The sequence below is a fragment of the Drosophila navojoa genome, chromosome 5 (assembly GCF_054131105.1).
Source record: "Drosophila navojoa isolate 15081-1374.11 chromosome 5, UAZ_NAV_1.0, whole genome shotgun sequence".
Taxonomy (NCBI): Eukaryota; Metazoa; Arthropoda; class Insecta; order Diptera; family Drosophilidae; genus Drosophila; species Drosophila navojoa.
The window spans coordinates 24,302,801-24,316,490 of NC_142893.1; the positions used below are offsets into that span (position 1 = coordinate 24,302,801).

Below are 13,690 nucleotides of genomic sequence, written 5' to 3' on the forward strand. Positions count from 1 at the left end.
AATCTTCTGTTCAAAGTATATATAGATCAAATAAATTGAAAATTCAATAAATCGGTTCTAGTTAAATACAAGTACATAGTTTGTAAATTTATCTGAAATGTATCTTGAAATTCCACAGGTCTATCAATGTGAATCGTTTGTGTCATTCACAGTACAAACGAATACAGAACCCGATAATTGTCAACATAAATTTAGTATTTACTGAGTATATACATACTCTATCACACTGCTCATTGTCCAACTTGTTGGTCGCGTTAAAATGCCAACAAATCGCAGAGACGAATGAGCTCAGCAACTTGAAGTGTTTCCGGAATGCCGCAGCAATTTTTTTCGCCTGCATTCCGGTTAGTGGAAACCTGCCCACTCGTGCCCACCCACTTGTCCAGCGCTCCAGCCGCCAGTCGCCTGCCTCCAGCACCACCAGCACCTGCCACCACCGAGGAATGCACAAAGAAAATACACGGCACAAGTTTGTCGAGCCAAAACAAGCGCGGAGTCGGTAAAAAAAAAGCCAAGAATTATACAATTTATTAGCACACTGAGAACCAAGTGCAGGACGAGTATCAAAACCGGGGACTGATGGGGATAATAGAATTTTAAATATGCATGCACGCCCAGTTCTGTTCCGTTTTCTTTTTTCTTTTTTTTTTTTTTTTAATTTCAAACTTCAACTCGACTGCCGCTGAGAAGTCTATTAAAAATTTAACATCACGTGGGGCATTTTTATTTTACGAAATGTATAGAGTAGTTGTACGTAAGTTGTCCGCATTCGCAATGGGTTTACCTCTGGGTAGTACGAAAAGAAGGGGCAGGTCAAAGTCTTAATAATTACTATTGTACTGCATATTTCAAATTACGTAATTGCCAAAGTATGATGGGGCAATGGTGCACTAAAAGCCCAACCTTATTGTAATTATATGACAGCTTGATTTAAACCAACGAATTTAGACTTAACTGTAATATGTTCCTTTATTTACACACAGACATCTATTCCCTAAAACTTTATATGTACATTTAACAACTATCTAACAACATATGTAAATATTTGAATTTAAATTTTTCAGCTGCTAACGCGCGCTGTTAACGAACAGAGCTTTTAGAGCTTTATTGATAAGCTTTTAACGAAACTGTGGCGGTCGAATGATAGGAATAATCCTAACGAAACTAAGCCCATATACATCAAACGATCTGGCAGCACTTTCACAAACCAGAGATACAAACGTCGAGAACATTAACAGCTCTTTAGCACTACTGAAGAAAATGTAGCTAGCTGGCTAAACACTTCATTATTTTGCTAAGAAATTACACTTCCAGTTAGTTTCTCCAGGCGATACAATAGTTGTGCAATATTAAAAACCACCAGATGAAATTCAAACCACTGGTCAGTGTTCAAACGAATACAGCCCGGGCGGGATGTTTAGTTTGTGGTGGCAAGTCGATAACTTGAACTTGGCTGTAACGACGCCCTCAAATAAATTGAAAACTTCAAATTAATGCAACTTTTTATTAATATCAGTACTCATATAATCGTACAAATACATCATATATAATATACATCGAGACTTTAAAATTCGAATGCATAATTGCATAAATCACGTTTCTTAAATTAACCGAAATTGAGCTCATAATATTTCTTTTTGGTGATATATTGGAGTAACTAACGAACACTGGAAAGGCACAGATATTACTGCTACGAGGTACTCCAGCGCTCTTAGAAGCTATGCATAATACTAGCTAATAATCTAAGGAATCTTAGAGCCCTGTATTAAATCTAATAATTAACAAATCTATGCTTAGGCATGTTCCACGTTGCGCTGCAGAGGACGATTCTCCGCCAGCGGCTCCAGGGGCAGCAGCTTGACCGTCTTGTAGCCACGATCACGCTTCAGCCAGAGCCAATTGTCCCCATTGAAGTAGTCCTCGATGTGCTCCAGACTACGGCCCTTTGTCTCCGGCTGGAACAGACACATGAATACTATCAGCAGGAAGCTGGAGGCGGCAAACACCATGAAAACGCCGCGCATCTTCAGAAATGCTTGCAGCGCCGGAAAGGCCTTGGCAAAGATGAAGAGAGCCACATTCATCGAGGCAAATACACCGCCAGCTGTGCGTCCACGAATGCGAGCAGGAAACAGCTCCCCGATCATGATGCCCGGCATTACCATCAGAGCTGTATTGAAGACAATGTAGCCAAGGAGGCAACCGCCTGCTACGAGCACGTCGTAGGGCATCTTGGGCTGACCCATACGGATGTACATGAAGACACTTAGCGCCAGGCAAAAGACGCCCGAGCCAATGCCCGAGAGAACCATGATGAGACGGCGGCGCACAAAGATCAGGATGCCGCAGAAGATCATGCAGCAGAGCACACGCACAGCCGCTGTCCAAATGGCCGCCTGCTTCGTATCGAAGTCGGCTCCAAACTCGGAGATGATGTCGATTGCGTAGAAGATCACAATGAAGGTGCCGGAGAACATCTGCAGCAGCGAGAAGACGATCACAATGAAGAGCGGCTTGATGGCCACACGCTGACAGCAGAGCTTGAAGATGTTCTCATTCGTCTTGGTTGTGGCTCGCTCCTTCTCCAAGCGCACCTTCATGTCGTTGAGCTCCTTCTGGGCGGTGATCTCGCTGCCACGCAGAAAGGTGAGCGCCTGCAGCGCGCGCTTTTCTAAGCGATTGCGCACCAGCCAAGCCGGCGTCTCCGGTATGAAGTAAATGGAGATGACAGCCAGCGCCGGCAGAATGTTGGCGCACCAGGCCACGTCGCGCCAGTACAGAATGGTGCCCAGCGAATAGACAAACAGAATTCCACACGAGTAGGCCACGTACGGAGCGCCAATGAGCAGACTGCGCAGGTTTGGCTCTGCTGTTTCGGCAATATACACCTGATTGGAAAGAAGGATTGGAGACATCATATTTATATTAAATATGGTAAAATATCTGGGATGGCTTATGAACTGTGTCCTGTGTCTGCGTCAGCTTATACTGGTTTATGCAAGAGTGAACTACTAATTGGCCAATTACAAACCGAATCAATTGATATTCAATTGAATTATATCAATAGAAGCAGTTGAATAATATTTCAGAAGCTAAAAGCCGCTCAGAAAATGACATTGCATTTGCATGGTAGAAAATTTCTAAATGATCAATAATATCAATATAAGATACTCAAACATTATTTGAATACCACTGTGATTTCGGATTCAATTTTGGTTGCTTAATCATGCTGCCTGTGTAACATATGCAGGATGTGAAGAACGACCCTGCCAAATCCATTCTATTAGTCTATGTAGTATCAATCTATTCCGTTTTAAAGAATGAGCAAATATTGCAAAGACAATGTGGTATACGTTAAAATAATAAAACTATTATTATAATATGATGTTCGAATTTGAAATACTCTTTCCATGATGACTTTCTGACAACGATAACGAAGAAGAAAAGTAATATATCACGCAGCTCATCTCATTAGTAATTATTTTAGCAACTTTTGTCATACTATATGTATTCATCTGTCTTCCTCTCATTTAATCATCATTGAACTTTCTATCGAACCTATTATATTATCATCCAACTCGCTAATCACTCAAACCGACAGAATCAAAATTAATCAGCATCATCTATCTCAATTACAGCACTACTCTATAATAATTTGTTTGTACTCCAACTCACCCTTGCTTACTGTACCGTACCACCGTGTTTTAAGTCATGCCTAATGTTATACTACTCAAAACTCAGTCTGTCATAACAAAACTAGAACAAGTTTACCTAATCAAGTTCATTAATCTATTCACTCCTTCAGTCACTAATTCAACTTGCATACTATTTAGTTGGTCAGTTCTGATCTAAATCGCTTTAAAGTTCCTTGTATAGCTGCTTGATCAGCTGAATTGAATTGAATTGATAAATATGAAACATCATTGGAAACCACTTTCGATAAGTGATAGCTTATCACCTGCTCCGCCCAAAGCTGAAATGTCTGTGGGAATGTATATATAAGTAGACTCAAGTGCTATTTGTTGTCGCCCATGGTATGGCTAAAGCACCCCCATTGAATCATTTAGTTGAGACAGCTGGGCAAGATGAGTGCGTGACAAATTCCTGGAAGCAGAGAACGCGTAACCCACCTTGACCTCGCACAAGTTCTCGAGCAATCCACAACGAACAAGCGACAACAACTTTCCCTTAATCTTGGGACACACTCGTATGTGCCCGCGCTCTGTGGTCTATAAACAAACAGTTTGATCAAACTGAATGGCAAACAGGGTCACAGAAATATCAAGCAGCTGTATCAACTAGATATATCAGCATAATCTGAAGCTTAATCATAAAATCATAAATCTTCAGCCACTGCCGCCGCAGACGACAATTAATGAAATACGTTTCTCGAGGCACACGCGCAACAAGTTTCTGTTCGGTTTGGGGCGCAGCCGGCCCGCCCCTTCCCCGCTGGCCAGCGCCCAGCTGGCAACAACAAACTTATTATAGACTAAGGTCAAGAATCCGGAACTTTATGCTGTGTGTGCGGAAAGCGATTTGCTAATGCAAATGGACTGCGTCGCATTTGGAAGACGCTTTCGTTATCATTTTGGCCGCTGGATAAGTCATGGGCATATCCATAAGATGAATAAACAAACGCCGGCTGTGCGAAAATTGAGCTGCGCAGAGAGGGCAGGCGAGTGAGAGGGACGCCGTACTATGAATTAACATACAGCACAATGGAGCACTCGATTATGGTCGGAACAATGGAATTAAGTGAGCAGTTGACAGCCATCTGACAACCGACAAAAGCCAAGAGACAAGCGACAAACGACAAACGAGAAAAGGCAGCTGACAGCTCTGCTGCGTCTTTTTGTCACCCACTTGTCGGGGGCATGTGCAGCACAAGAATTCCTACTGGGGCGTCAGGGCTGCGGCGACTTATGTCACATATTTATTAATCTGGTTAATGTGTCAGTTGGACAAATGGCGACGTGAACGAACTTTTCGATATTGGCATTGGCCCGTCTTTATTACCTGGCCGGGTCCGCCCAGAATTCCAGTCGCAAAGCCGCAGAGGAAGCGCGCAAATATCAGAGCCTTCACAGAGTTCGACATGGCCATGGTGCTCCAGCCCAGGAACAGGGGTATTACCGACACCAGCAGAGTCCTGCGGCGGCCCAGGTAATCGGCCAGTGGTCCAGAGATTAACGAGCCGAACGGCGTGGCCAAGCTATGTACGCTGGCTGCAAAGAGAACAGAAGGGTGAAGTAGAGATTTAGTTTAAAAATAGTTAATTTACGAAGATAAAAGACTGTGACCTGTGGCCCAAATGTAGCTGTTTTAGAATATTTTAGAATTGATCTGCGACTCAAATACGTTTAGTTGAAATCTATTTTCTATTTTTTCTAGAAAAATTTATAAAATTTAAATATAACCCTTTCTGTTCTATTATATATGATTATATATACGTATTAATGATCATATTTTCTTCATATTATCTGTAATTTTCTACTTTGAATAGAACTCAGAAATCTTGGGAATAAATACATATAGTTCTTTTATTTATTATTATATTTTAACATTATTGGAGGTAATTAGCATAAATTCATAGATATTTGATAGATCGATTTATAAACAGATAGCTAGATATATAAATAGCTAAATTGTTCAAAATGAAAGTGGAGAGTGAGTCAGAAAAATTCGAGTAATGTATTTTGTCTTTATTCAGATACAACCTTCTGATCTTTAAACTGACAGATATACTTTTTATTTACTTAATACATCATATTTAGCGCTAGGCATAATATAGCTCAGTTATCATCTTACCTATCCAAGAGCCGGTGCTAACATCTATGGGCACCTCCGTCGAGTTCATGCTGAGCTGTGGCAGCAGCACCGCCGAGTAGCCAATGGGCATGCCACAGCCCGCGGAGAGCAAAAGAACAGCGCAAGTGGATAAAATCTGGTTGGAAATACAAATGAAATTAATTATCAGTTTAACTGAAAAGACAAACTTTGATATAACTAGTATATATTTGAGTTATATTTAGACTGGCGGCAAACAGATTTGAACTTGAATCAATTTCAAGTGTTTCATCAAGACATTGAAAAGGCAATTAAGAATGGCTGAGTCATAGCAAAATATAAATAAAAGCCAACAGATACCTAACTGTTATTTACTTTCATATAGCATGATATAGAAAGTAAAACATAGTCAATATCTGTGTATACTCTAGGACTCTCAATACCAAATATAATAGCTTTACTTTAAGTAGTTTTCATCAATTTCATTCTTATAGGTTACGAAAGGATGTCATTCCTGATCATGATCTGATCAGAACTGATTTTTTGCATATATTACTAAGGGTTATCTGCCTATACCTAATGGAATCCCCTACTATATAAAATAGATAGATATATAAAATACAGATAGAAAAGCAAAGTTAAATGAATATCTAGCAATATTTGCTCACGAGATATTGATCAGAATATATGCATGAAGCCACAATTGAATATTAAAGACGTGTTGGAGCCAATAACTGCAATTGAGACTTAATTGAGTGGGGAAGCGACACTGTTGCAAGTTGACGTAGTTTTGATTGGGAGACGGGCAATTGGCGGCAATTGAAGTTGCGACGCGCTGCAATTAAAGCAACTGCGAGTGCCATGCAGCGGACCCGCTTTCCACTTGAGGTGTCAATGGAGATAAACGATCTATGTCGGGGAAATGAAACCTCCTTCTGCCACGTGCCTGTCACTCAAGTTAGTCATGGCGCGATCGAAGGTGCCGTCTATATAAACACTCTGAATCTATCTGTGACGTCGAATTCGCGTCACATGCCAACGAATTGGGGACCTCATATTTTCATATTTTCTAATCATGCGAAGAAATTTCAATTTATATCTTATCATTGCGTCCTTCACGCTCATTAGCTTCAGACCAGACTAAAAACAATATCATTACGTATAGCTAAACAAGAGAGAGAGAGAGATACAGAGAGTGAGACTTCGAGAAGAGAAATCCCATAACTGGTTTGGTTTTTAGTTCTCAACCTCTTTTGCGCAAAGTTGTCTCTTGCTGAATATTAATTAAGGAATGCAATTTTAAAGCATGAGACAACAATTGAAATAATCCGTGATAATTGAATGCCTTATGAGACTGTTCTCTACAGGAGACTGTAATAGTAAAAGAGAGAACAAGGAATAATGATATAGCCCTATAAAAAATTATTATGGTCTTACTTGTTGATCAAATACGATCGATCGCAAAAAGAGAACAGAGAGAGGCAGAGAGAGAGAGAGAGAGATCTTGACCGAAAATGATGAAATGAATACTTGACTCACATGTCGACTGAATCGGTTTTCATAGTAAAAATATCCACAATATCTACAATATGTTCGATTTATGATACCTTGCAGAGTCGTGTGATTTTTGATTGATTTATGTTATAATTGAATATTAAGAAAAAACTGAACAGCTTGATGACTGACAGCTACAATACACATACATATGAAGGCATTTATTATGAAGCGGCCCATTAGTCAGCGAGAATCTGCTTTGGCCCAGCTGCATTTGTTTTGTTATGTGTTTAATGTTATTAATCGGGCTCCTGCCTGCTTTGGGGTCTACTTAGAACAGACAAAACTTGTTTCGCTGCGACGCTAATTAACGGCTCGACTGGATTACCGTAATGCTCATGCGAACTCTCTGAGTTTCTGAAGTTGCTGTACCTCAAACTACACTGATAACCAACTACTGCAACACCCACTCCTGCTGCTGCCACTGCAACACCCACTCCTGCTGCTGCCGACAAAATTCATTTTCAAGGACAGCCGACAAAAGTTGCTATAAAAGAGAGCGCCAAGAGAGTGGCAACTCTCTCTTAAAGTTAATAATGCTGAGAGAGCTTAAAGCTTCAGCAAGTCTGCTTGATAGGTCTGGTGCCAACCGGTTTTTCCTGTACGCCAGCATTGATGTGTCTTTCATTTTTTTGCTGAAGAGCTAGCTTACCTGATTCATCATGCCTCGCCGATTGGCCGCATCGTGGTCCTGCTCATCGATGGTCGACAATTTGCGCACCTTTTGCTTCGCCATCGGCATCGACATCGACATGGACATGGACATGGGCACTTTGCACTGGAACTCCGAGCCCGGCACCATATGATATGCCGTCTTCTGCGGCACGATTCTGCTGTACTCCTCATCCCTGGTGGAGGAAGACGAATGAAACAATAATGGCAATTAAGTAGCTGACAAACCAATTGAGACTGCAATTCGTTGACATTGCGATGTCATCTGACATCACGCTATTTCTTTTATTGGTGCGCTGTGCCTCTAATACGACCACAAAAGCCATCAAGCGGCGGTCTAAGAATATGGCAAAGGATACTATTGAGGCGCAAGTAGCTAATCAACCTCAATTGGGCTCTGATCATTTTTCAATGTCATGCAATTAATTGATTTTATTTTCTTTTAATTTGTTTTACATTTCCAATTCGAATCAAATATTTATTTATGTACATTTATTTGATCATATTCGATTACTAATCGAACATTTTCTAATCGGCGTGCTCAGTTCAATTCATATGAGCAGGAAAAAAATTTCTCGCACAATCCATAGCCGGTTCATTAAGTACTTTCGGTTGGAGAGCATTTCGACTGGTTCAAATGCCATTCAACTGCAGTCAGAGGCGAGCAGTCCCTACTTATTAGGCAATCAAACAGGGCAACCCATGTACATATAATTACAAAGCTCCACAGGAGCTTATCAGCGTGATAAAAACACGTCTGTAAATGTACTTCATCTCAATGATTGCCAAATGAGATTCTGAGATCGTTTTATAAGGAAGAATTGTATAATAATTCTGTCATCTCTGTCCTCTCTGTCTTTTATCTCAACTTGTTTAAGATGTTTCAAATTGAAAAAATCCTATGACTTACGCATTGACTCTCATTGTAAAAATATATATCAATAGGGGTCTCTGTTTAAATGAAAAAAACGGCCCTATAACTGATTAAAATATAAAGCAGCAAGACTAAGGAATCGCATATAATTTAAAAACTAAAATTAAAAATGATTATTTTTGTGTAATATTTTCATAAAGAGAAGAATTCAGTATTCTAGATTATCGAATTCAGTATTCTAGATTCCTGATAAGGAATTGTAAGTCATTTGCTTTGCTGACTCAGATGCAGAAGCAAAGAAGAAAGAAACAAACAAAAGCAGACACCAGCTGGGCTGGCCTGGGGGAGACAATTAGCCAGCTCGGCGTACGCTGCGTATACGTCATAAGCCATGCGACGGAATTTACTGTTTCCATTTTGTTTTTATTATTTTATTCAATTCGTTTTATTTATTACATTTTTTGTTTTACTTTTTGGTTGATCAGCAAAAAGTCACAAACGCCAAGCGGCGCCGCAGCTAAAGAGAAAACAACAACAACAACCAAAGTAAACAACAATTTTAGCGGTATTCCGCAGCGTGTTTCGTTTTCAGCTTTTTGTTTTTTTGCGCACGTTTTTCACTCGATTTGCCTAATTGACTGTCACCTTTTTTTTTGCAGGTTTATTGTCTTTTGTTTTGGTTTGCGTTTTGTAATTATTTTGTTCGGCGAAAATAATTATTATCATTTTTTTTTTTGTTCGTTCAATTTTGGTTGTTGTTTGTGTTTCATTTTGTTGCATTGTTTTGGTTGAACAGGTGCGTGTGATGCGAATAACTTTTGGTGTTTGGTTGTCAAGGCGAAGCTAAACTCACCTTGATTCACCTGTTTTCTTTGATATACTTATATACACAATGAACTGCTGCTCATGAACGACAAGGAAGCGCGTGTGACACACTTTGCTAAGATTCCCTCAAAGTTTATGAGAAATGCCTGAAATGCTTGAATTACTTTGGTCTACCAGGAATCGGGTTCTTTCCAGAGGAACTCCCCTCACTTGATCGAAATTATAAGTGCATATATGCTATAAATTAACCGCTTCTCTATATGAAATCGAAAAGAAACGCCAAACAGCGTTATTCTTGCTCTTAAGAGGATTACAAATGTGTCGCTAGGAGGCCAATGGACCCGAATCTTGAACCTTGAATGCTAAACTTTATAGCACATTTATAGCCTGGGCGAGCCAAATAGAACAACTAAGCGTGAATTGCATATAAAAGATTGTAGAAAATCATAAAAGCAACAAATCTACGGCCAATTTCTTAATTCGTATTATCAATAGAGCTGCACAGTTATGCTCCACCCGAAATTGAGGAAGTACTGATTAAGAACACAGTTCAATGTGCCAATGTGGCTCAATGGCAATGGCCGAAGTTGATACAGTGGATTAGAGCGGATCTAGTCGCTGGAATCAATCGCTTGACACGAGTCGCAAACTCAAGAATCACACGATGTTAATCGATCAACGGCGTGATTGATGCCAATGGGAAAGCAGAGCGCGTTTCGCTTATCGATCGAAGTGAGGCAAGTGTGAATCGAACGAGTTTCCATGTTGGCCACACAAATTAGACAATTGATAAGAGTAACATATATATATATATATATATATATATATACATATATATATATACATGTATGTATTCATATCTATATTGGTATATGTACATACAGTAGCCGAACTTTACTGTTTTGTGGCTGGGCCGGCTAATTGAGCCAATTAAGCAGGCAACAGAAGTAGATTTATACATTATAGTTACTATAAACATATACAAATATATGTATATACAATATGAACGCATTGATTTCATAATCATTAGCGCGCTGCTGCTGCTGTTCTTCTTGTTGTTGGCATGACTGCCATACACGGCGTATGCGTAATTAAATTGGACAGCACGCTGGAAAGGCCTGCGATAAGATAACTGTTGTTCACCGTGGGAATTTGTGAATTATAATTTACAAGCGCATAACCGTATATACCGAAACAGCTCGATAGCAGCTACTCGAATTCGCCTTATCGCACTAATTAACAATTTCTTCCAATGAATTTGTTAATTACCAAGGCAAACAAGGCGAACACGATTGCGAAGGCGAAGGCGAAGGCGAAACTTAAATTCCATCCAATTAGAAGTTTCCATTTTGAAATTATTACTTTACAATCTTCTGAAATTGATTACTCATCATAATTTCGATCAATTCAAGTGGCAAACTAATTAGGGAAAAGACATTTCCAATAAGGAATACAATTTCACAATGCTTTGCAATTCATTTCACTTGTAATCAATCAAAAATATTTGCCAATTACAAGGGGCTTCAACTGGAATCTCATGCATATTTTACCAATTTGTGCCAGCAGCAATGATGCAGCGAATTTCTATCAAGTTGAATTGATTTATAAGCTTACTAGATCACCAACCATCAGGTCTATCAGCTGTCTGTCTATAGACGCTGATCTCCGCTCGATCATGAACAACTGTTATCGCGTCGATCGGAAGTAAACCTTCAGCTGGTCGCCTCAGTCTGATTATGAATCGGCAAAATAATCAAGTCTGCTCAAAGCAAATCGCTCTTTTTTCTCATAATTGTCCAGATTGTAAATACCTATTAGCTCTTAGCTCGCTCTTATGGGCCATAAATTAAAAACAAATGAATTGATTAAACAATTATTTGACAATAATCGGAAATAAATTATTATTCAAGCACTTACTATAAAGTCTATTTGAACATATGTAGCATATATTGAGATATATAAATATCTTTTATAACAGAGTAAATGTATTTAACAGTGACACGGCCCATATATTTGTCTGATAATAATTTTTATCATACCATAAAGAATGAGCATTACATAAATTTAAAATATGCGTTATATCTATTTAATTTAGTAATTCTTTAACTTAACCAAAAAGTCCTTACGCACGATTAAACCAAATCATAACATTCCTGGCACAAAAATTCTAATGATGTATTCATATTTAGACACACGACGGAACCATTTAATTTGATAGACCAACGCTAATTCGACACGAATAAACTTGATAAAAAATTATATTAGCGGCGTTATAAAATGTGTTTTTCTTATATGTGTTAAATACCAACATTATAAACAACGACAACAAAAGCTATAAAAAGATGAAATACAAATGAATTGTACAAGCTTAAGTCCTAGATGCCAGAGCTCTATTTAGCAAGCTCATAAATTAATTTCAGATAGATTATTTACTCATTAACAAAAATAAATATTAATGCTATGTGGGCATATCCTTAATTTGTATCATACATAAATTGATATGATTTAAGAAAGCAACGAATAAACTTATTTTTACTATACAAGTCATACTTATTCACATAATTCATATCAAACTGAAAGTGAAAATTGTGCTCTTGACTGTATTTATTTTGGTTTTGATAATTGATTTTCGTAGCTATTGATTGATTGATATATTGATACAATGCCTATCATAATAGATAATGTTGATAATACTTTTGTATACATTGTGAAATCAATTACTTCAAAAGCGAAGTTTAATATATTATATATTTATTTGAATATGGATTTATTTAGACTAAATACATGTTTTTAATATCTATATATCACCTAAAAATAAAAATTGAACCGAAACTATCTGAATACCTGCGTAAGTATAGCTCAGGGACCTCTTTCAATCTCCTCTAACGAGCTCCTACATTCATCAATTTCTATTTATAGTTGCATTTCTAATATATATATATTTTGTTTTGTCGCCAGGGAACAGATATATCTTATCTGGTTGTTCAATAAAAATTTACACGCGACTACCTGTGTCTAGTCACTATAGCGATCCGTATTCGAATTGACAATGAAATTTAGATATTCATGTGGATCGTCATCGAGTGACAAATCCAAGATTAGGCATTAATTGTGAAGCTATCGATGAACCGAAATTCGCTTTGCATATATTTGCACAACGTCCCGACACAAGATGATGCCAATGTTGTTACATACAAAATATAAACAAATTTTTATTTCGCAATATTTTTATTTATTTATTTATTAATTTTATTTTTTTCATTTGTACGATTGTAGACTGAGACTCAGTGTTATCAGCAGCCGAAAGCACTAAGCGACTAAGCGAAACTGAACGAGTATTTGAGCAGAAGACCCAACAACTGAGATCGTTTTGCAATATGGAATACAAGCAGCAACAACAACAAAAACTTTTTATTGTAAGAGTCACGGCTTAAAGTCTATTTAGTTGAATATGCAAAATAAGTCGGGCAGACTAAGTCAAACAGTAGTGATTCGTGAAAATAATTTCTCGTTTTTCTTGTTTATATTTTATGCCTTTCACATTACCTTTCGTTGTTCATTTTTTGTTGTTTTGTAATTAATTTAGTCAGAACACGCAAAACGCAATTGCACAAATTTTATTTTTATATAACTCGGCGATTTTCCAGAGTCAGAGTCAGAGTCAGAGTCAGAGACTTAATTTAATGCGCGACTTGAAGACACATTCGATGTTAACATTAAATATAAACGCGGGCACTTAACACATACAAGCACACACGAATATACACAACAATGCAAACAACACGCGCTGATTGTGGAAACACGCCTCGATCTCACGTCGATTTCTTTTGCTGCCAAACTGCGAACTGACTTCGAAATTTTTGCAAAGGCGGCTTTATATTTATGAGCGTCGAGTCGATCGACCAATTGGTCGACCCACACGCACACAGGCAAAAGAGTGCGAGGGCAGGGTGAAAAGTTTCGAGTTGTGTACAA

At 38.4% G+C, this 13,690-nt stretch overlaps 1 protein-coding gene across 1 annotated transcript; it reads right to left on the minus strand.

Annotated features, from left to right (window-relative positions):
* Positions 1–1,490: 1,490 nt before the first annotated feature.
* Positions 1,491–13,580, minus strand: pippin (solute carrier family member pippin). Its single transcript, XM_018106757.3, has 5 exons — positions 13,262–13,580; positions 7,997–8,192; positions 5,812–5,947; positions 5,020–5,228; positions 1,491–2,888 (listed from the first exon to the last, which is right to left on the minus strand). Exons 1-5 carry the CDS (start codon positions 13,273–13,275, stop codon positions 1,794–1,796), a joined length of 1,650 nt encoding a protein of 549 aa, XP_017962246.1. The 5' UTR covers positions 13,276–13,580; the 3' UTR covers positions 1,491–1,793.
* Positions 13,581–13,690: the final 110 nt, after the last annotated feature.